The 24191-nt window shown below is 41.5% G+C and overlaps 1 protein-coding gene and 1 long non-coding RNA gene across 5 annotated transcripts in view; one reads left to right on the forward strand and one right to left on the reverse strand.

The window, feature by feature from the left end:
• Positions 1-5674: 5674 nt before the first annotated feature.
• Positions 5675-21981, reverse strand: LOC141513122 (uncharacterized). Of its 2 annotated transcripts, XR_012475716.1 has the most exons (4): positions 21706-21981; positions 20965-21358; positions 7511-7606; positions 5675-6275 (listed from the first exon to the last, which is right to left on the reverse strand). It is a non-coding gene; the product is annotated as an uncharacterized LOC141513122 (long non-coding RNA). The 2 variants fall into 2 exon arrangements; XR_012475717.1 differs by lacking the exons at positions 5675-6275; positions 7511-7606 and adding an exon at positions 16866-16883.
• Positions 21982-22143: 162 nt separating this feature from the next.
• Positions 22144-24191, forward strand: part of VASH2 (vasohibin 2) — a 44755-nt gene continuing 42707 nt past the window's right edge. For 2 of the 3 annotated variants that reach the window (XM_074222636.1, XM_074222637.1), the window contains exons 1-2: positions 22144-22245; positions 22702-23182. In XM_074222636.1, coding sequence (XP_074078737.1) covers positions 22907-23182 — 276 coding nt within the window. In that variant the 5' untranslated portion in view covers positions 22144-22245; positions 22702-22906. The remainder of the gene's footprint in view (positions 22246-22701; positions 23183-24191) is intronic. The other variant, XM_074222638.1, reaches the window with a different exon arrangement.

Below are 24191 nucleotides of genomic sequence, written 5' to 3' on the forward strand. Positions count from 1 at the left end.
GTCATGGAACACTATTGTTCTATTAGAAACCAGGAGGCATGGGGACTCAGGGAAACCTGGAGGGATTTGCACGAACTGATGCTGAGTGAGATGAGCAGAACCAGAAAAACATTGTTTACCCTAACAGCAACATGGGGGTGATGACCAACCTTGATGGACTTGCTCATTCCATCAGTGGAACAATCAGGGACAATTTGGGGCTGTCTGTGATGGAGAATAACATCTGTATCCAGAGAAAGAACTGTGGAGTTTGAACAAAAATCAAGGACTATTACCTTTAATTTAGGGAAAAAACTGATATCTTATTGTCTGGTCTTCTGTCTCTTATACTTTATGTTTCTTCCTTAAGGTTATGATTTCTCTCTCATCATACTCAATTTGGATCAATGTATACCAGAAAAACAATGTAAAGACTGGCAAATTACCTTCTGTGGGGGGTGGGGGGAGGCATGTAAGATTAGGCAAAAAATTGTAAAACTCAAAATAAATAAAATCTTTAAAAAAAAAAGAATCCCTGGCCTAGAACCTCTATTATTACTTAGGGGGATAGTATAGTGTGTGTATATATATATATATATATATGTATATGTATATATAGTATAGTGTATATATATATATAAAACACCCTAAGTTATATATTATATCTAGATAATATTATATATCATCTAGATAGTTAGATAGTATAGTTCATGTATATCCCAAGTACACGGTCCAATGAATTACCTTATGCCTAAAAATAGAAAGAAGTTGGAATTTCAGCAGCATAAAAAAACTCTCTGATGAGGAAATTCCATCTAGAAATGCAAGTTGGCATCTTTCCTGCAACTTAGAAAGATGCTTAGAGCATTGAGGGTGAGGATGTGTCAGATGTGTCAGGCAGTATGTGTCAGAAGTTATTCTTGAACCCAGCTCTTCTAATTTCCAAGGCCAAGGGCTCTATCCAGTACCCTAGCTACCTAATAATTTTTGTTTCCTACCTCTGTGTTTTGTTTGACTGATGACCACCTCAGGCCTAGAAGGAACCAGACTATCATTTCCATTTTACAACTGCTCCTTCTCTTTTTCTTCCTTCTCCTCCTCCTATCTTTCCCTGGCCTCTCTTCTGTCTGCCTGCTTCTTTCTCTCTCTCCACCTTTCTATTTTGTCTGCCTCTGTGCATCTTTTATTTTCTGTCTCTGTTTCTCTGCTCTCTCTTTTTCTCTCTCTCCTCTGATACAGACCTGAGAATGATCAACTCTGCTCCTAGGGGATTCTCGGAGGACCCTGGGGGCCTGTACTAGAGGATGCACCAGCTGGCATTCTATTTTAGATCTCAGGGGAAGGAATAGTGCTCCACTCAGCAGCTGCTGCCCTTCACCTGCCTGATGCTTCCATTATTATTTTGGAGCCTGGAACTGGAGGTGAAAATTGGCATTTCATTATGAAGGCTTCTTACTTTAACTGTTATCTTATTAGCTAGCTGGTGGTGAAGTCTAAAGCACTGAACTAGGTCTGGAATCAGGAAGACCTGAGTAAAATCTATCCTCAGACAATGATGATGAAGAATGGCCTTCATTCTCAAAGATGGTAGGTGATGGCATCACAAGCACATGAATTGTATTTGAATAAGGGGGGGGCTGTGCTATGTCACCAGCCTCACTTTCTCCTCCAGAGTCATTGGGTCCAATGGCCAGATATAGATCAGGATGACTGGAGATGGCCCTGGATGTGAGGTAGTCAGGGTATAATGATTTGCCCAAGGTAAAGTGTCTGAGGTCAGGCTTGAACTCAGGTCCTCCTGATTCCAGTACTGGTGATCCTATCCACCTCTGAGCTACATGTAATCTTCAGTCACTTATTGGCTGGGTTGCTTAACCTCTGCCTGCTTCAGTTTACTCAATTATATAAATAAAGAAAATAATAACACCTATCTTGTAGAATCATTGTGAGCATCAAATAAGATGGATAACATTTGTAAAATGCTTAGTACTATCTGACACACGTTAGGCTCTTAATGCTTGTTTTCTCTCCTCCATTACATTAGTCTTCATATAGTGTGTGTGTGTGTGTGTTGAAGGGGGTGTCTTTTGACTAGAGTGTATATATTAGGCAGAATTTATCAGAGTAATAACTCTTACTTCTATAGCATTTAAAAACTTCTTCAAATGTTTTCTTCACAACCACACTCTGAAATGAAGAGTGCAAATATTCTTTTCCCTATTGTTTAGGTGAAGAAATTGAGGTTCAAAGATAATAAGTCAAATGACTTATTCAAAGTCACTCAGCAAATAAGTGTCAAAGGTGTGACTAGAACTAGTGTACTCAAAGTCCAAGTCTCTACATGACTTCGACCTTACACTTCCCGGGTGCCCTACTGTAACCTGAAACCACCTTCCTCATTGCTGGATCTGCCCTTGCTGGCTGCTGTCCCTGCTTCCCTCTGCCTCAGACAACCTCCACCCCCACCCCCACTTCTCTGACTAAGGTAGGTACAAGAAACTGGGCATCCCCGACCTGGGCTTTGGCCTGACTTGGGGGTGGGAGATGTCTGGTGGGATGAACTATGGGGTCATTGGAAAGTTGAGAGTTACAAAGAAACATAAGAACGGATTCTGCCTCCCCCACTTTCTCCTCTCTAGTTATTTGATTTCTCTGTCAGAGTTCTCTATAGCACCTTTCTGCCCAGGTACTCAGTCAAACAAAGAACCTTTCTCCAGCCACAAAAGCCAAAGGAGAGCCAGAGCTGGGGGGGGGGGGGGTGGAAAGAAGGGGGGAAGTAACAAGAGAAGGACAGAGAGGAAGGAAGGAGGGTTGACAAGGGCAAGGAGGATTCTATACATAACTGTTCTTGGCAGCTGTGTGGCAGTCCCAGCTACTGTCTCTTAACTCTGGGACTTCTTGAAGCATGGAATAACTCAGAGCTAGACTTGGGGGGTTGGGGGGCTGGGGGGCAAGGTAGGGAGCTGCCTAGGGGGAAAATGTGGAGTAGGGAGAGGAGGTACACAATGAGACCCTCAAACAGTTATAATTAATGTACATCTTTGTCAAGCCAGACCATTCGTCCACTCTTCAGGGGGCCAGGATGAGAAATCAATTTGCATGTGTTAACGGTCACAGCTCAAAGCCCTTGATGGACAATAATTATACACAGGGGGCACAATTTCCCAGCCTTGCCCAAGGCATGCATATGACTTTTTTCAACTTCAAGGAAACCTCTTCTAAACCAACTGGTGGGCTGTGCATTCCAGGGCTCAGACCAGCTTCTGTTTCCCCTAAAAATATACAAAGAGTGCAGGATTTCCCCAGGTAACCCAGGAGTGTATGTTCTATGGCCTTCTGGGAAAGTCCTCTACCTGCAGGGATGAGACTAGAGGGCTAAGGGCAGGCATACTTGACTCGCATCATCCACCAATACATCTATCTACCTTGAGTCTAACTGGGGGGGGGGGGGGTGAGAATGAGTCTGTGCTTAGATATTTCCATAATTGATAGATACAATAATGAAATAAGGAAGCGTTTGACCCCAAGTCCTGGAGGGCAAAAAGAAAATGAATCAAAACTACAATGAGAAGCAGATTAACATCTTTGGAACTCTCTCCCCTTGAGCACCACGCTGTCTCCACATCTCTCATTTCATTTAGCCCAACTCTTTCAGGTCCTCCCAATCCTATCTGGTTGGCAAACAATTCATGAAGTAACACTCTGGGACTTTGTCTCATGCAAAGTTTATAATTTTAAAAAACAAACAAAATATGGGATTATATTGAGAACATTTTTATATTTGTATACGATGTATTTGTAATATATTTATATATATATATATAATAATTGTATATTATATATATATATATATGTATATGTATATACCCCAGGTGCTCACACGGATTATTTGTTTATATGCTCAACCAGTGGTAAGACCATTCTGAGGAAGTCTCATTGGTCTGCTCAGGCACAGTTGGACACACTGTGTCTTGTCTCTAACATAGTGACACTCTATTTGTTACCAACTTCTTCGGTAACAAAGGACAAGAACCAACCAATATGCATATATGTATATAAAATAATTCTCTTTTAAAATGAAATAATTGGGGGCGGCTAGGTGGCGTAGTGGATAAAGCACCGGCCCTGGAGTCAGGAGTATCTGGGTTCAAATCCAGTCTCAGACAGTTAATAATTACCTAGCTGATGTTTCAAAGACTATTCCCTTTAATTTAGAAATTTAATTTAGGAAAAAACAGATCTTATTGTCTGATCTTGTTACCTCTTAGACTTCTTGTCTCTTCCATTAGGATATGATTTCTCTCTCATCACACCCAATTTGGATCAAGATACAACATAGAAACAAGGTAGAGACTGACAGATTGCTTTCTGTGGGAGGGTGATGGGAGGGAAGTAAGATGGGGGGGGTTGTAAAACTCAAATAATATCTTTAATAAAAATAAATTTAAAAAATTATTACCTATCTGTGTGGCCTTGGGCAAGCCACTTAACCCTGTTTGCCTTGCAAAACCTAAAAAAAAAAGAAAAAGAAAAAAGAAATAATTGGAATGTTCTATTTTATTCCTAAATTTAAAATTTTTTTAATTCATATTTTAAGGTAGAAATACTACTCTAAACCATAAATAGTGATCTGTTAAGTATTTTTCCTTAGAGTTCTTCTTTCAGAATCTGTCATTTATGTTTAATGGGGATTCTTTTTAGATCTAAGTTGGGTCAGATAGTTGCTGAAGGTTCTTTTGACTTTCAAATTCTGTGATTTTATGATCCTATTTCAAATCAAGTTAATGACTTTAAAAACTTAAGTTATTAAACAACAACTATGTGCTTGGTTGGTTGATTATTGTTCCTAAATCTGCCAAGGAACTCATTCAAATGGGAGACACAACATGCAATAATTAGTTACAAATTCTATATATTTGGATGTATGCATATATAATTATATGTATATACATAAATAATATATATGTATATATAGTGTGTACACATATACATATATATGTAAATGCAGATAGGATAAATTGAAGCTAATTCCAGAGGGAGGGAATTAACATGAAAGAACCCCGAAAAAGTTTCTGGTAGTAGAAGGGATTTCAGGTGAGACTTGAAGGAAATCAAGGTAGCCAAGAGACAGGAGGAAAAGAATTCTAGGAATGAGTGTACTTGCACTCCTATGTCTCATTGTCATGTGGCAGTGACCCCTTTTCTTTAAAATCACATCAACAAAGCACACACTAGAAGATATTATCAAGCAGGAAAGTTTTGCCTACACCCCCAGCAAAGCTGTCATCTGAGCAATTAAAGAAAGGCCCTTTGCAAGTGGTTTCCTTTGGAATGTAAGCTCTTTGAAAGCAAGCTTTGTTTTAAATCTTTGTCTTTGACTCTTCAATGTTTAGGTGAAAATCCAGGGCTGTTACTACCACAGAACACTATATCAAATTGGATTCCTTGGTGCTAACCACTTTACTTAGAGAATCCCTAATTTACATTTTTATACCTCTTGGGTAATCTGGCCAATGAGTAGCCCTTGAAAATACAGCAATTCTGGCTTCTTTTTTTTTTGTTGGATTTCCAATACTCAAAGGAACTGGAAAATATTTGTTGTCCTTTGACCCCAACACTGTGTTAGCTTCTGCTGGAAACACAGAAAAAAGGGAAAAGACACGGTCTCTACTATCAAGGAATGTACACTTCATTTTATTCATTCATTCATGTTATAAAGATAAAAAATGACAAAATTTGACAAATGATTGGATATGTCATATGAGTGGGCATGAAGAGTTGAGGATAACAACAGTGACTGGGAAGATGGTGATGCCTTCAACACTACTAGCCATAATTCCTTCAGAATAGTTCAGAATAGGGATGGGCTGGGGTGGGGGGGTGCAAAAATAATGAGTTCAGGAGTTGAGTTTACGAAGTGAAGCCTATAGGGCATACATTTTAAAGTGTCCATAGGCAGTTGGTGATTTTAGGACTAGAGTTCAAGAGACAGAGACTATAACTAGACATACTGAGCTGAGAATCATCAGTACAGAAATGAAAACAGAATCCTTGGGAGCTGATGAGATCACTAAATGAGATACTACACAAGGAAAAATGAGAGCTTTGGGGGACACCCACAGCTAGTTAGTGATGCAGCTAAAGACATGAGAAAAAGCAGTCAGACAAGGAGGAGCATCAAATAAGAGGGGAGACGATAGAAACAAATGAACTATTTGATGTTCTGCCTTCTCTCCTTTGACTAATTCGACTGTCCCATAGATCCTGAACAGGAGTCTTCTATCTTCTTCCTTTCCCTAGTAAAAAAAAAAAAGGTCATGTGGTTGAGGAATTTCTGGTCATATAGAAATTGAGTGAAGAGTTATTGTACAGTTCTTGGTTGGTGATGTTTTGTACACTACTCACCCCTATTATGTACCTTTCAATTGTCCTTTGGGTGACTTTCAACTTTATTTCTCCAGAAACTGGTCCTCCAATACTCATAGACACATAAGGCATCCTAAGATGTTAGCTGAATCATGATCTCAAACATTATTATTGCTTAAGCTACCCTGTGATATAGCATTATTCCATTATCTTGGCCCCCGCTCCATGAATTTTCCTTTCCAGCTTCACTGATTTTGCCTTCCTACTCAGAAAATCTCATCCCACAAGTCTCTTGCTGCATCAATACTGCAGCCTCTCCACTGATAGCTGGCTTCTTTCCATTTCTCTCTCTTTCCTCACCAGGGTTTCTCACCCCCCCCTTTCCCCACCTCTCCTGCTCTTTAGATCAAATCATTCCCTCTTTTCCCCAAAGAGTCATCCCCCCCCACTCCTCTTGGTAAACTCCCACCTCACCAAGAGGAGACAAAAGGGTTTTGCCATCTCCTGTGTCATTTCTCTCCACTTCTTAATGGGGAGGAATGTCCCCAAGGGGGTTAGACAGGCTCTTATCCTTGCTGGGATTCAAAGTGAAACAACTAGCTAATTTCACCCACTCAGCTAGAACACAAATAATTGCCCTGGTTTAAAAATGATTAAATAAAATAAGGTGTTCAGTGAAAAATGATGCTAACATAAGTTGTTCTTTAATCTGAGGGAAGCCAATAAAGCCCCAGTGAGAGAGTCTCACCCAGAGGTTTGGGGGCAATGTGGAATCCTTTCTGTTTTCATTGGCTCTAAATGAAAATGGGCTCACAGGAATTTTTGCAAATAGATATGATGTATTGGAGTTGCATTTTCAATGAGTTTTCACAATCCTATCCATTAATTATGCCTTACAACTCTCTAAAGATGAAGAGGCTCTTTTATCTCTAATTCCTGTTGTTATCCTTCAATATTTCCCAAATAATAAATAATAATATTATTATTATTACTCCAAGTAGTATTACTTGTGATTAGTTATAGCATTTAATTATTTTATCAATTAATTCAATGTTAGTTAATATTGTATAAAAGTTAATACTTAACAATTATTATTACAAATATATTTTATATAATGCTTGTGATCATGTAATTATTATTATGAGTGATACTTGTGATAACATACCTACTAGCAGTATTAAAACAAGTCATACTTGGAGCATTATGCTCTGTTTTGTCCTCTGTCCCCTGGAGAAGTCTTCATTTCTTTTTCTAGGATTATCTAAGGAGCATAAGTGAAATATTTTTGAAAATACCAAGAGGAGCAGCTAGAGTACCAGCCCTGGAATCAGAAGAACCTGAGTTCAAATCTGAACTTAGGTGTTTATTAGTTATATGATCCTAAGCAAGTCATTTAAAACCCTGATTGCATCAAAAAAAGTAGAAAAAAAATACAAAAAAAGAGATTAGGAGACACAAACAGGGTAGTGTTATTAGTACCAAGTTAAATTTAAAGTACATTGTAATAGGAGTTCACAGTTTCATATACAACCTTCTTTTTGTTCCTTATATTCTAAAATGTACATATTTCTTAAGTTCATAATAAAAAGAAAAATTTTAAATAAAAGTTTTCTAAATTATTTCTAATATTTAGTGAAATTTGTAATAGTTCTTTCTTTTTTTTAGTTCAGACTTGTGATTTCAAATTGTAGGGAATTCCTAACCTGGAAATTTCTTCCATCAATTTGCAGATAGCCAACACATCTACATATTATAGAGAATTGCAAAGACTGGAAAGGTCAAGTGACTTGTTGATATTATAGACAACAAAAGTTGTTAACCATCTTTAGGGCATTCTAGTCTTTACCTTCAGCCTGAATGGTTTAGGTGTTCAGTGACCTTTCAGGCTCTTCCCTCTTCAGGTTCTAATGTTGGCTCTGGGTCTCTCAGGGTCACCTTCTCTAGATGAAAGGATTGGGCTAGTTTGTATATCCCCTTCTAGCTTTAAATCCCATGAACCTACAAACAAACATCATATTGGATTGATGGAAAGGATCTCAGAGCTATATTTACCTGGTTGTAACTGAATGCTCTGGCACACCTACCTACAGTAATTTAGCTTCTTTTTAAAATTTTTTTTTATTTATTTAAGGCAGTGGGGTTAAAAGTGACTTGCCCAAGGTCACACAACTAGGGCATTATTAAGTGTCTGAGGTTGGATTTGAACTCAGATCCTCCTGACTCCAGGACTGGTACTCTATTCACTGTGCTACCTAGCTGTCCCCAATTTAACTTCTTAAAGTTAGACAAGCACATCATGAAGTGGCTATGTCTCTACCCTACAGCCTTTTTTTTTTATTCTAAATACACAAGTGGGCATGTCATTTCTCTGAGGTTTAGTTTAAATTCAACCTCAAAATCTTACTAGTTGAGTGAATCTGGGCAAGTCATTTAATCTGCTTGCCTCAGTTTCTTCTTCTGTAAAATGGGGATAAATAATAGCAGGTTGTTGTAAGGCTCAAATGAGATAATTGTAACCCTCTTAGTTTGTTGTCCAGCTCGTAATGCTACCTATTATTGTCATGAGAAAAGTTAACTTGTAAAACCGTGAAGGCCCAAATCAGTGTACATTATTATTGGCTTGTGAGGTATTGTTATCATTGTCTTGAGAAAGGGGCAGCTAGGTGGCGTAGTGGATAAAGCACTGGCCTTGGAGTGAGGAGTACCTGGGTTCAAATCCAGTCTCAGACACTTAATAATTACCTAGCTGTGTGGCCTTGGGCAAGCCACTTAACCCCATTGCCTTGCAAAAACCTAAAAAAAAAAATCATTGTCTTGAGAAGGCAGCATGGTATAGAGGAAGATAAGTGACCTTGGAGCCTGGGTTCAGCCTCTGATGAATCCTGGTCAGATCTCCTGGGCAAATCTCAGTGATCTAGGCAACTGTCAAAAACTATAATCTGAAGAACTGAAGCAATGGTAAAGCCTTTCCCCACCCAACACTTCCCTGTACCAGTGAAATCACTGATCTAATCCCTATCCTGTCATTCTCATTTGTCCAAGAACTTCATTTTACTGATAAGGAAACTGAGGCCCATGATGTTCATAGAAGACAACCAGCCCCGTAAGGGTCAACCACACAGTCATAATGTTGTACAACTAGGCTGCATTCCAAGAGTTTATGTTCCCTCTTGGCCAGACTCCTTCAAAGAATGCTGGTTTTAAACTATCACATGCTAGATCCTCCAGACATATGTCTCATTGTCTATGTTGCTTATACATATATCATGACAGACAGTGTGGTAGGGTGGGGGTAGGGGGAGAAAGAGAAGGAGGAAGGGAGAGAGAGAGGGGTGGGGAGAGAGAAAGGGAGGAGGGGGAGGGGGAAAGAGAGGGAGGAAGGAAGGGAGAGAGAGAGAGAGAGAGAGAGAGAGAGAGAGAGAGAGAGAGAGAGAGAGAGAGGAGGGGAAAGAGAGGAGAAAGAGAGAGGGAGAGACAGAGAGAGAGAGGCAGAGAGAAAGACAGAGAGAGAGAGAAAGAGAGAGAGAGTGTAAGAGAGAGAGAGAGAGTCAAGATAATTGAGTTTTAGTCTGAGCATGCTTGAAACTAGTTGAATGACTCTGAATTGATAAAAATTAGGTCTGGGATTCTAGTGCAATGAATTTGGAAAAAGAGATCCTAAGACTGAATTGGGAATGGGGTAGTAGTAGTACAATAATTAATAAAAGCTGGGTTCGGAGCAGCTAGGTGGTGTAGTAGATAAAGCACCGGCCCTGGAGTCAGGAGTACCTGAGTTCAAATCTGGTCTCAGACACTTAATAATTACCTAGCTGTGTGGCCTTGGGCAAGCCACTTAACCCCGTTTGCCTTGCAAAAGCCTAAAAAAAAAAAAAGAGCTGGGTTCAAATCCTACCTCTGACTATGTGATATGATTATAAATTATTTATCATTTCTGATACTGCTCAGAAAACTTATTATACTGTTTAAATATAACTTTGTGGGACTAGGGATTGTTTGAACTCAGAATGTTGCCCTGATCTCAGGAACTCTCCAGGAATGCCAGAGATGATACAAAGAATTCTGAGTTTTTCTAAGTTCTTTTTTTTGTTTAGTCATTTTTCAGTCATGGATGACTTTTCTTGACCCCCCCCCCTTGAGTTTTCTTGGCAAAGATAATGGAGTGGTTTTTGGTTTCCTTCTCCAGATCATTTTACATATGAAGAAAGTGAGGCAAAGTGAGGCAAACTGGGTTAAATGACTTGCCCAGGGTCACAGGGCTAGTAAGTACCTGAGCAGGGTTTGAACTCAAATTTTTGACTTCAGGTCTACCGGTTTATCCACTGAGTCATCTGGCTGTCCATCTCCAGGTCCTAGATACATCCCAAATATTCTTGTTGTGAGTCCCCACATCTAGGTCTTATTTTGAGTCTACCTAGGTTTGTATTGTGTTTTGGCTTCTCTCTCATTATCTTTAGCTCCACAGCAAGATTTCCCAACTGGGTACATGTGATTTGTTGATGACTGCATTTGTTAAAATTCTGAAAGTAAATCTTCCATAGCTTGGAGAAGAAGGAGGGAGCCACCCCTTCTTTCTGTCTTCCCCTCTCTACCAAATGACCTAATTCAATGCTTTCTAAAACTATTTCAGATTTTAGAGTTTGTCCTCATGAACAATAGTGACCACATGTAAATTATTTGACCCTGATAAACCTCAGTTTCCTCATCTATAAAAATAATACCACCAATCATACCTATGTCACAGAATTGTTGGAAGGCTCAAATGAAATATGTGCTAACACTTTGCAAACTTTAAATTACCCTATGTCAGTCAGTTATTAATCTATGATCCTCAGCCATTTATAATTGACCTCTTTGGACCTTGAATTTCTTTTCTGTCACATGAAAAGGTCTTACCACTCATTCATTTAATGAATATTTATTATGTCTTCAGGGCATGGATGTTAGACAGTGGTGCTTGGATGATTAAAAGTCCCTTCTATCTCTAAAATTCTATGGTCCAATGATCACCCCTACAAAAACCATCTAGGTAGGTATGGGTCACCTGTGTAAGCTTCATTATAACTTTCTGACTTGTTTTATCTCTCCTGGTGCCTACTATAGGCACCCAGTTCTCCCTGAAAAAGATTGATCTCCCTAAGGGAAACAGAAGATATCACTTTTAAAATTGTCTTCATTTATAGATTTCATCCTTTTTTTTTTTTGCTTTAATTTAGCAACCCAAGAAAGACTCATTGTGGCTTGCTTCAAGCAGCTCACTTGGAACAAAGAAAGATGAACTGAGGCTCAGAACCTGCCAACACATGCCCAAGCTCAATTCCCTTGCTTAGATTACTCTCTTGGACACAGTTGATGTGATAGTCTGGACAGGGGTCTATTTTATTTTCTTTATTGGACCTTTTTTGGGGAAAGGAGGGAAAGGAGGGTGATGGATATTCTTTATTCTGAAGTTCTATTAGGATGGGATTTTCCCTGAGGACAGTGAGGCATAGGGTTCCATGAATGTAACCTGCTATGCATTGTTCGAGGGGAGAAGGAAGTAACAATGACTTCACAGCCCAAGAGTATACCTGGTCTACTTCAGAGGTTTTCTCACCTGTTCCCAAAAATTCTACCACATATGAAGCACATCCTATAAGCATTCACTACATACTTTAATGATTGACAGGCAGTCAGACATAGGGATTATCTTAGAACTAGAGGGGACTTGAATTGTCACATAGGCCAACCTTCTCACTTGACAAAATGGGGAAACTGAGGTTCAGCAAAGTTAAATGACTTACCCATAACTATACAGTTAGTGGCACAGACACATTAAAGCCTGAGTTTTCAAATTCTTGAGCCCAAGATCTTTATCTTACACCAAGTTGTTTCCTCTAGGATAAAGATTCTTAACCTGAACTTGATTTTTTTTGAGGTAATCAGGGTTAAGTGACTTGCCCAGGGTCACACAGCCAGTAAGTTGTTAAGTGTTTGAGACCAAATCTGATTAACTTTGTTTTTAAAAATGTTTTAATTCAACGTTTTATTTTTTCCCCAATTACATGTTGAAGCAATTTTTAAAACTTTTAAATTTTGAGTTCCAAATTCTATCCCCCACTCCCTCTCTCTCCCTTCTCCCCTGAGAGGGTAAACAATCCCTGAACTTGATTTTTAAAAATATTCTAATAACGGTATTTCAATAATTAGATTCCTTTGCTTCCTTGTGTATTTCATTTTATACTTTTTAAAGTATTCTGAAGGGGTCCATAGACTTCATGAGTCTGCCAAAAGGGTCCATGACACTAAAAAAGCTTGAACAACTCTGCTCTAGGCAGAACAGAGATTAATCCTCACAGTCCCTTAATGCTATAGATCTCTCTTGGATCTTTGGAGCCTTCACAAACAGCAATTCACCCAGGATGTGGATTTTGGAGGTGCTTCCTGAAGGCAGCTCTATTGTGAGCCTGGGCTGTAACTGTTATATCATGTTGATCTGCCTGGATAGGCCTGAGTCACTGTTTCTATTTTCCTCTAGAACACAGATGCTTTCTTGTTAAACTTACTTGACTATTGTATTCTCAAAGTGCTGAAGAGCCAAAAGGGGAACTTTTTTCAAGGTGGCCCTGGCTGTCCCAAAGTCACCCACTCCCTCCTCTTTCTGGCCCAAGTATTTGCAAGATGCCTCTTTTCCTCAGAAGGGAGGGGGAGGCGACAGAGAGACTACAGGGAAAGCAGACAAAAGATTCCTTACTAAAGGCTGTCATTGTAATAGAATGCGGTAAAATTACATACAGATGCTCAGCTTCTTCTCCAGGCAGAAAGTTGCTGTAAATCAAGAAAGTCTTAAATTTCTGCTCCTGGTGGCCAACTGTCCTTAAAGAGCCCCGAAACTCGAAACGCTGGACAAAAAAGGCAACTCTCAGTTATCCAGGGTTGAGGCTTCAGCTGGTGGATTATCCAAACTTTTGACTTCTCCTTTTCTCCTCTCCCCACTCCCGATTCTCCTCTCAGTTTGTTCATTTCCCAAAAAATAAGGGGCTGATGATCAGAAAATCACAGAAAGCTAGAGCAGCAAGGGACCTTGGAGACTAAATCCCATTTCTTCACTTTGAGATACTTGAGGCTTAGAAAGATGAAGCAATGTGACTGAGTCTTCATTATGACAGAAGTGAACCCAAGTGTTTTTCCTAGGCCAGTTTTTGTTTTGTTTTGTTTTTTGCTTCATTCAATTAATCAAATTCTAATTCTTTTAAACCATGGATTCTTAACCTGGAATTTCTACCCCAAAGTGGTCTCTGGAGAGATTTCTGGGGATCACTAACTTGAAGAGGAAAAAAGTACATCTTTTTTGTACTGTTATGGGGGAAAGTACATTTTCATTAGCTTTTAACTAAAATTGGTATTTCCTTCAATTTTGACTGCTGACAGCGAATATGTTTCTGAGAAAGAGTCCAAAGATTCCCAAGACTTCCAAAGGGGTCCCCAATATAAAACTTTCATGAACTTTGAAAGTATCTATCAGGAGCAGCTAGGTGGCACAGTAGTTAGAGCACCAGTCCTGGAGACAGAAGCATCTGAGTTCAAATCTGACCTCAGACACTTAAAAATTACTGTGTGCAAATCACTTAACCCCACTGCCTTGCAAAAAAAGCCCACAACGACAACAAAAAGAGAAAGCATCTTTCAAACATTAATTGTGTATTGTGCGAGAAAATCTACCATGTCCCTGCCACTCACGGAGCTTGCAATTTGTAGGGAGATGTGACAATTATAAATAACTAAAATGCAAAATAGTAATAACAAGAAAAGCAAATGAGTGAAATTCTTTGAAACCTAAGAGAGCATATGTTATTGGTTCCTTGGAGGATCAAGGATAACTTCACATTTAACTGGGCTTAATAGAAAGCAACAAAGATTGGAGTTGGAAAGAGGCTGGAAGATTATTCTCAAGCAAAGGGAAATAGTGTGAGCAAAATTTTTAATACAAAAAAATATGGAAAGTTACAGGTGACAGTATGGCAGCGAATTCTGTCACAATTTAAAGTATGTAAATAGGGACAGTATGAAATAAGGCTAGCAAAGATGGTAAGGGATTATAGGAATTCTTGAATCCAAAGAAAATTCAGGTGGGGTGAGAGTGTGTGTCAGATTTCATCACAGAATGAGTAACTGTGCCCCCAGGAGACAGGCATCAATTCTCTTGTGGATTCTTTAACCACTGAGAAGAAGATAGAGCGAGGTGGTAGGTAGGAGAGAGGGGGCAATAATAAAGCAGCCTTTCAGAGAGGGGCACCACAGTGACAGAACCCCAAGAAAAATGACTTGGGTAGGCAAGTCAAACTTTGTAACTTAGTTTCCCTTTAGATTTGAGGGAGAAGAAGCATAACCCAGTCAAAAGTTGGTACTCTGAGGCAAAGCTTTGTTTGCCTTGTACTTATTGTGGCTCCAATTTATTATGAAGGGACCGGGTTAAAGAATTTGAACCATAGTCAGTAGGCAATAAGGTTTTGATTACAGCATAAAGAAGAATAGTAATGGTATGTAAGAAGGATTGGAAGGAGGAAGAATTGGGAGCAAGAAAAGCATATTGAAGGGCTATTTCAGGTACCAAATTCAGGGGCAGTGAGTGATTTGTCTAGGGTGATAGTGACAGAGGGAAGAGAGAAGTGCCTGGCAGATCTAACATTTTAAAAAATACTTGCTAACTCTTTTGACTTGCTAACTAGATACAAGAGATGATAAAAAAGGGGAACAAATCAAAATAACAAGTTTTCATAACTGGAAAACTGGATGAACAGTGATACTCACAAATGGAAAAAAAAGGGAATCAGAAGAAAGAAAAGGTCAAGGCACAATGGCAATAATAAATTTGGACTAGGGAATGTTGCGATTAGAGTTAGTGTAGGGGGAGCTAGGGTGGTGCAGTGGATAGAGTACTGGCCCTGGAATCAGGAGGACCTGAGTTCAAAAGTGACATCGGACACTTGATGATTGCCTTGCTGTGCGACCTTGGACAAGTCACTTTAACCCCATTGCCTTAAATAAATTTAAAAAAAAAATTTTAAAAGAGTTGGTGGAATAATAGGTCTCCATTTTCCAACAGGAAAAAAAAGATGAAAACAAAGTTTTGATTGTTTAGTTTCTTTTTTTGTGAAATTTAAAAAAGGAGAAGGAAATGGAAATGCTTCAGTTAAAATGAGATTTAAGGATTATCTGTAATTACAATTGAATTCCAGATTCTCCGATTCTTCTTACCATGAAAGAACATGAATAGTCTATAACATCTTTCCCCTAAGAAATAGTTTTGCATATAATGACACAAATGGACTTCCCACATCCCTCTCTTCTTTTCTTCCTTTTTTCTTCCTCCCTCCCTCCTTCCTTCCCTCCCTCCTCCCACTTCCTTTCCTTCCTTCCTTCCTTTTTCCCTTCCTTCCTCAAACATTTATTATAAAAAACTACTGGGTGAAAAACATTTTGCCAAGCATTAGGGAGATGCAAAATTTAGATAATACATGATTCCAGTTTAGTCAAAGAATGATAGATATTTTAATATTCAGTATTTCATGGTGACCATACTTGAGAGTACCAATATGAGATACAAAGAAGAAGGACATCATGAACTAAGACTTCATTTTGAAGGTAACATTTCAGTTTGGATTTAAAGGATAATAAAAATAAGAAGCAGAGAGAGTAGAAAAGAGCATTTTAGCAAAGGGAACAAAATCTTGGTATAGAAAGAGTTCTTTAGTGTATTCCATGAGGTACTGTGTTCTGATGTAGTACTAATTTGATTCAGAATTTCCTAAGTACTTCCTGTGTTCAGAGATCTGTCTTACCATAGTGGGCATGGATGGAAAAACATTGTGATGTTGACTCCAAAGGGGAACACTTTCCTTCTCCCTCTCCCCTCTTCTCCCTTTCCCTCTCTCCTTCTCCCTTTCCCTCTCTCCTTCTCCCTCTCCCTCCCTTCTCTCCTCCACCCAAAATTAGTAGATGTGAGATTTGCTTTAATGAAAATTTTATTTTCAAAAGTAGAGGAAACAACCAAAGGAACTAACATTCTGTACTTGTTTCTCACCAAAAAAAAAAAAAAAAAGATGAAGCAGAAATGATGGAACCTCAGGGGAGGAACATGAAAATGATTGCATTAGAAAATAGAAATACTGCCATAAAGTCTAGATTTTGTAAGAGGAAATTCAGAAGTTTCATAGAAAAGATAGGTAGAACCCAATAGTTTAATGTTCTGCAAGGGACATCAATCCAAAGGAATAGGAAACTTTCAAAAAAATTCTTTAGCAGAAACAAAAATGATTTTTTTGTTGCTGATACTTTATTGAGAGCTTGTAGAGGCACCTGGCTTCATTGCAGGGAACCAGATCTCTTCCCAGGATTTATTTTTTTAATTTATTTTTATTAAAGATATTGAGTTTTACAATTTTCCCCCAATCTTGCTTCTACCCCCACCCCCACCCCACAGATAGCACTCTGTCAGTCCTTACCCCGCTTCCATGTTGTACCTTGATCCAAATTGGGTGTGATGAGAGAGAAATCATATCCTTAAAGAGAACAGAATACTCAGAGGTAACAAGATCAGACAATAAGATATCTGGTTTTTTTTCCCTAAATCAAAGGGAATAGTCCTTGTACCCCGTTCAAACTCCACAGCTCCTTATCTGGATACAGATGGTACTCTCCCCTGCAGACAGCACAAAACTGTTCCCAACTGCTGCACTGATGGAATGAGCAAGTCCTTCAAGGCTGAACATCACTCCCATGTTGCTGCTAAGGTGTACAGTGTTTTTCTGGTTCTGTTCATCTCACTCAGCATCAGTTCATGCAAATCCCTCCAGGTTTCCCTGAAATCCCGTCCCTCCTGGTCTCCAATAGAACAACAGTGTTCCATGACATACATATACCACAGTTTGCCAAGCCATTCCCCAATTGAAGGACATCCACTGGATTTCCAATTCTTTGCCACCACAGAAACAAAAATGATTTTAATGAGGATGATAAAGAGGAGCTACTAAGAGAATTGAAGTGAATATGCAGGAAATTCATTAACAAATTCAGAGTTAAAGTAGATATATAGAAGAGAAACCAGAATTAAGGGCAAGTAACTAAGGATGAATGAATGAATGAGTATGTATTAAGCATTTTACTATGTGTCTTGGGCACTATTCTAAGATATAGGAATACAAATATAAACAAGCCAGACAAACCCTCAAGAAGTATATGTTCCGATGGAAGGAAATGGTTTAGAAATGCCCAGAAAAGATGAATACAAGAGAATCCACTAAGAATTGTCAGAAGTATCAATGTCCAGACCAAGCTGAGGTTGATGATGGATGCTGAGCCCCTCCCCCTCCCCCAAAAAATTAGGAGCAAGGGATTTAAGCCATGATGAGGACAAGAGGAGGTACCACACAAGATAGTGAGCTGTTGAGTCAGAGTCTAGTTTCCCTCAGCAAGTTCAACAGATAGTGCTCAAGTATGTAAGACTGCTCAGTCAATAAACTTATTAAATGCCTACTATGTGGAAACAGCTAGGTGACACAGTGGATAGTGCACAGAGCCGGGAATCAGAAAGACCTATGTTCAAACCTGGCCCCAAACACTTACTAGCTGTGTGATCCTAGGCAAGTCGTTTCATTCCATTTGCCTCAGTTTCCACATCTGTAAAATGAGTTGGAGAAGGAAACAGCAAACCACTCCCAAGAAATGGGAGTCTGACATGACTTAATAACAACAACATAGGTCAGGAACTTATGCTAAGGGCTTGGTATACAAAAAATGACAAAGATCATCATTGCACCAGAAGCTCACAATGTAAGGTGTGAGACAGCTTGCAAATAACTGTAAAAACAAGCTAAATGCAAACAAATTAGAAATAATCAACAAAGGAAAGGCACTATGATTAAGATGAAGCAAGAAAGGCTTACTGTATTAGGGTTTTATCTGGTACATGGAGGAAACCAAAGGTAAAATGAGGAGGGAGAGCATTCCAGGCATTGAGGTCAGCGAGTAAAAATGACCAGAGGGTCTTGCTCAAAGAATAGCAAAGAGCCTAGAGTAGCAAGGTGGCACAGTGGATAGATGCTGGGCCTGGAGTCTGGAAGACTCATCTTCCTGAGTTCAAATCCCCAGACACTGTGACACTGGCAAACCCTGTTTGCTTTGGTTTCTTCACCTATAAAATGAGTTGGAGAAGATGGCAAACCATCAAGTATCTGCCAAGATAACCAATTGGTCACCACTGAACAATAATCACCTGGCCCATATTGCCTAGGTGACCCTCTCAGTGCTCCATATATAGACAATTCTGTAAGATTCTAAGTTGAAGAGCAAGGGTGATAACCTGTACTTGGGGAGGGAGTTTCCTTACCTGGACATTTCCTAAAACAATGGAGAAAAGCATATTTGTCTGTTTGTTTGTATATATTTCAGATTTCCCTTGTTGGTTAGAAGATCTTTGAGGATGCTGAGCCCCTCCTGTTGGTTTTCATCATTGTCTGACTAGCACTGAGCCCAGAATTGTTACATTGTAGTTGCTTAGTTTGTTGAATTGAACTGAATTTCAAAGAAGCATTGTGCTATAAAAATATTCAGCTAAAGAAAACATCACAATTTCATCTAAATGGATGTAAATATGGTCATGCCATTCCTATTAAAAACAGTGTGATGGAGTGGAAAGAGCATTGGATTGAGAGCTAAGACATCTGAGTTCAAGTCCTCTGTGACATTGAACTTTTAGTTTCACCATCTGAAAAATGGGAACACTAATTCTTGCCCCTCTACCCATCTCACAAGTAGAAGTGTGCTGTTGAGGGAAATGTGCTTTCTAAACTTTAGAGTACCACATAGATGTGGAATGTTCTTATCAGAGTCTAGGACAACAGGGTTCTAACCTTAGCTCACCTGAATGTTGTTTAATAAAAATACTTTGATATTAATAATAAATCTAGGTGGCCCTTCAGAATAAAGGGGCTTTTCTACTTTGTTTCTGATAGTATGTAATGCTTCCCTTTCCCCCTTCTCTGCCAAGCAGTCAAATCCCATCTCTGCACTCAGATGCCAGGTCTACACAGCTGCAAAGATTTCTGGTTAGTATAGCTACTGTCATATGAATCATTTGTGATCTTGAGTCAATAATCATTTATTATGTACCTATCACATTCCAAGCATTATGTTAAGCACTGAGGAGACCAAAAAAGGTCAAAAAATGGGGGAGGTTCCTCATCTGGCTCTGGCAGATAGCAGATGGAAGAAATGTTGAGTAATTGATTGATTGAACATTTGGCTTAAGCAAGTTCTCAAATACTATTCTTTCCATGACCTGGTGGTACTAAGGTGTCCCTTCAGGTTCTTTCTAGCCCTAGTATTTTCATTCTGGCAAAACAGGACCTGAATTACAAGACGAATAACAGTTGCTTGGAACTTGGCTCCAAAAGATAACCCTTGCCAAGTATCCTTCAATATTCACAGATGGGGTTTGAACACTTGTGATTAAGAGACTTCATTTTCTTTTAAGATGTTCTTGTGCCAAGTTTCTGATCACAGCCTTTAGGTCTTTAGCCATATGCCCTTAGAACCTCTATACAAAGGATTTCTTGATAATATATTGGGAGGGGTTAATTGGGAGAGAATGGAAAGATAAAGGGGAATTAGGAGGGGAGGGCAGAGAAAAACTGCCTTACTGCTGAGTAGAGAAGAAATAATTGAGCTGAGAAAGCCTGTATCTATAAGGGCAAAGGGACATGGAAGTTTGAGGACTGGAACCTTATCTAAACTTTGTCATTTTCCCCAGGGTCCAATGAAATGTTCAGCACATAGCAGCCACAAAAATTGATTGAATTCCATTATCTCCCTCAATCCTGACCACAATAGAGTGTGTGTGTGTGTGTGTGTGTGTGTGTGTGAGTGTGTGTGTGGTGGGAAAGGGAACAGTTTTACAAATGAGGAGATAAGAAAACTGTGGGTCCGAAAAGTTAAATGATTTACCAAAGGTCACACAAATGACAAATGTTAGAGAACCAATGACTGAAACTCATTGTTTCTGACTGGTGTTCTTTTCCCCACACTACACTGCCTCTCTAAAGAACCTCCCTTGACCTTCTTTAATTTCAACCAATAACTGGTAATAATATACCTATTTCAGAGATGGGAAAACTGAGACCCAGCAGCAAAATGACTTGCTCATAGCTGTTGGCTAGGACTGGAAACTGGAACCTAGTTCTCCTTACTCTCAACTTCAATGCACTTTCTACTTAGCCAGCTACTCTTATTAAAAGACATTTCCAATTTTGGACCCTCAGGAAGAGATCTAGGATACTGGCAGTCATATTGTTGCTATTTGGGGCTTTGAAGACTTCAATCGTTATTTTGGGGGTTTCTATTATTTGCAAAATAATCATCCAATAGTCAGTGCCCTTTTAAATGTATCTCTGTCTTGGATCAAGATTTATATCCCCCTGGGAAATTCTTAATTCCATTCATCCATCCCCTTGGGGACTTTTACGTTATCACCTGTGCTGCACCATTTGTAGAGTTGCAAGTTTGTTTTCTGCCCTTCTTAGTACCCTATTTAACTGTAAGGTGTATGGGGGGGGGGGTTTCCAGGTTTTGTCAAAACTTGCCTACCTGTAAGAATTTATACATATGGAGTCAAGGATTTGCAATCTATACCGTCTATCAAAATCAAATGCAATCTTTTAGCTCAGAGGAGCTTTAGGGAGCTTCCTGAGGCTTAGAGGTAAGTGACTTGCCCATGGTCACACAGCTAACAGTGTGTGCCAGAGGCAGGATGTCGAAGCCCATATGTTGCTGATGCCAGTTCCAACACTTCATCCACTCTGCCGCACTGCTTCTTTCGCAGTAAGATCTTAATATTTAGTGGAATCCATCCCTTCATTCATCCTGTGTGTTGAGAATCTATTCCACTGTAAAATACTGTGCTAGGCAGAGTTGCAGATATTCCTTTGGCACCAACTCTGGAGGGCTGGGAGGCAACAGAAGGAGGCATACACCATTTGACCTAGGTGAAGGCAGAAAGAAGAAAGCAGATTGCATTCTAATGTTTTAAAAAATAGGCAAACATTAAAATAAATCAATCTCCTTCATGACCAGGGTTCAGAACTTCACAGGAGAGGCTCCGAAGTCTTCCTTGGGACAGAAGCCACCAAACCCAGTCAAAAGAGCCAGGGTCCTACTGGGCTGGCTGCTGCTCCTTTTGGCTGATTTCCAGGGATGGAATGCGGGCTTTTTAACTCAGGTTGAAAGGGCTTTGAGCTGCAATGGTCTCTTGTCTATCGTTTCCCCTGACTTTTTGCCTGGTTTTAGATATGTGAACATAGGATATAAAAATGACGATAATGAACTTGCCTTCCGTCTATTTTCCTGGGGCCACCTGCCTGAAGCTTCACCCTTCGGTGGTTCTGCTCTCCCCCAGCGCATCCCACACACAATACGACCAGCGAGCCCAGGGCATCCCTTCTCGCCTGCGGCTTTTCTCTCCTTGCCACTGCGGCCCCCGGGGAAGGCCCCCCAGCCCCCCGATCGCGCCTCCCAGCCAGGCCGGCTCGGCCGGTGGCCAGCGCGCCACGGCGATCCGATTGCGCGTGGAGGCCCGGCTCTCCTCCTCTTTCTGCCTCCCTCCCTCCCGGGGATCCCTCTGAGCCAATCAGAGCACCCCGAAGCGTCCGGTTGTAGAGCGGGGGGCCCCGGGGATCCGCCCCTCTTTGTTGCGCCGGCCAATGGGCACCCCCGGAACATCGGCGGCGGCCGGGTGACACGGCTCTATGTCACAGAATAACACTCGATAATGGACCAGGGACTGAAGCGGGGACCGCAGCAGCGGCAGCTGCAGCAGCAGCCCCAGCCGCCCGGACAGGCTGGGCTGCCATGAACCCCCACTGGCCCGAGGTAGGGGCTCCGAGAGGCCGGGGCGCTCCGGCCCCCCTCCGCCGGGGCGGCCCCAAGGCCGGACCCCCTCCCCCCGCGGGGCCTGGGGAGGGGGCCTGGGGGGCGGCGGCCGCGCAGGGGCGTCGCAAAGCGGGCACGCGGACTGGACTGCCCGGTCCTTCCCCCATTCTCCCTCCGTCGCGGTCCCGGTCTGTCTGTCTGTCTGTCTGTCCGTCCGCCTGTGTGGGGCGGGGAAAGGGGGCGCGGTGCCTTGCGTCCGTGGTGGAGCGGACCCTCTGGGGGATGCCTGCAGGGGAGGTTGTGTTCCACCTCCCCGCCTTGGCCCGATCGAATATGCCAGGACGCTGGGACCCAGTGCGGGGGTCCAAGGGGGCCCTCGCCCCCCGCCCCAACCCATCTGCCCTTCGCCTGCTTCTCCACTTGACGCTATGTCTCCTCTGTCTCTGCTGATTTTAGGCACGGTCCCTAAAAGAAGAGGTCCAGCTGCCATCCCTCTGTTCAGAGTAGCCTCTCCTTTGCCTGCTTCCTGAGGTGGCCAAGAGTGCGATGGAGAAAGCTTCCTCATTTATGGGGCGCTGATCCCGGTGAGCAGACAGAAGCCGAGGGGCTCACTCTCTCCCTTCTCCCCACACTCCCCCCCCAACCTGCCTCCCACCCCACCATGACCGGCTCCACATCCAGCGCTCACCACTGCCCCCACCCCAAGGGTGCCAAAGGAACGCGGTCCAGGAGCTCTCACGCACGATCCGTGTGCCTCAGCAACCATGGGGGGTCGGAGGAAGAAGACAAAGAAGGAGGGGTGCTGTTCCATGTCAACAAAAGTGGCTTCCCGATTGACAGCCACACCTGGGAACGGATGTGGATGCACGTGGCAAAGGTACACCCCAAGGGAGGAGAAATGGTGGGGTCCATCAGGAACGCTGACTTCCTGGCAAAAGTAAGTAACCTTGCTCTCGATACCTTCTTCCCCTCCCCTTGCCCCTCCCCCATTGATTGGATCAGCCTGGAACCTTTCCAGATGGTTTGCCTTCTCCCCCCCCCCCTTTTACTCACTGGGAGGGGTGTCATGGAAGCTGGAGATGTGGGAAAGGACAAGGTTCGATCCAGGGATTTCAGTTCGGAAAGACCATGCCTGGACATCCCTGAGGCTAGAGCAAGGCTCAGCATGTACCTTCCCGCCCCCTTTCCATTCCCCCCCCCCCATTTCCTCCGCGAGAACCCACGAGCCATTATGGACAGCACTCAATCTCGCCCAAGCCAACCGCACAGAGCGCCCCCCTCTCTCTCTCCAGGAGGAGACAATCTTACCGCTATTCGCCCTTCTTTCCTCCCTCTTGCAAAAGCGATGTAGCAGCAGATGAATGAATTTGTAGTCCCTTAGTCAGGTTTCCCCAGCGTGAATCATTTCTCTGCTTAGAGCCAATTTTGCATGACAGTGGCGTTCACCCTCGAAATTAGAAAAGAGCAGTCCTCATCTTCTAGCTCCTCTAGGGAATCTGGGGTGGAGTTGGGGGCTGATAATTGGCGTTTGGGCAGCAGATAAAAGGATTTTTCAATTAAAATATAGTGTACTGGATAGAGGGGAACAGGCAAAATGCCTGCTAAAAAGCCTAAAAATCAATCAACCAACAAACGTTTATTAAGCACTTACTCAGTTTCAGGCACTAAAGCTAAACACTAGGGAAACAGGAAAAAAAAAAAAAGGAAAAATGCTCCCTGCTTCCTCGGAGCTGGAGGGGGAAGGTGTGAGGAGAGGAGGAGGAGGGAGCAGCTAGGGAAATACAAATGATCTAAGTATTAAAGGAGAGGTGCCTGAATGGATATGTCAGAGGCCAGGGACCTTTAGTGGCCTAAAGATGCCCTAGTAATATTAAACCACTTGGAAGAGAATAGTGTTGGTGCAAGCTTGGGTGAAAGGGAGCCAATGACTGCACTGTGACAGGTCT

The sequence above is a fragment of the Macrotis lagotis genome, chromosome 2 (assembly GCF_037893015.1).
Source record: "Macrotis lagotis isolate mMagLag1 chromosome 2, bilby.v1.9.chrom.fasta, whole genome shotgun sequence".
Taxonomy (NCBI): Eukaryota; Metazoa; Chordata; class Mammalia; order Peramelemorphia; family Peramelidae; genus Macrotis; species Macrotis lagotis.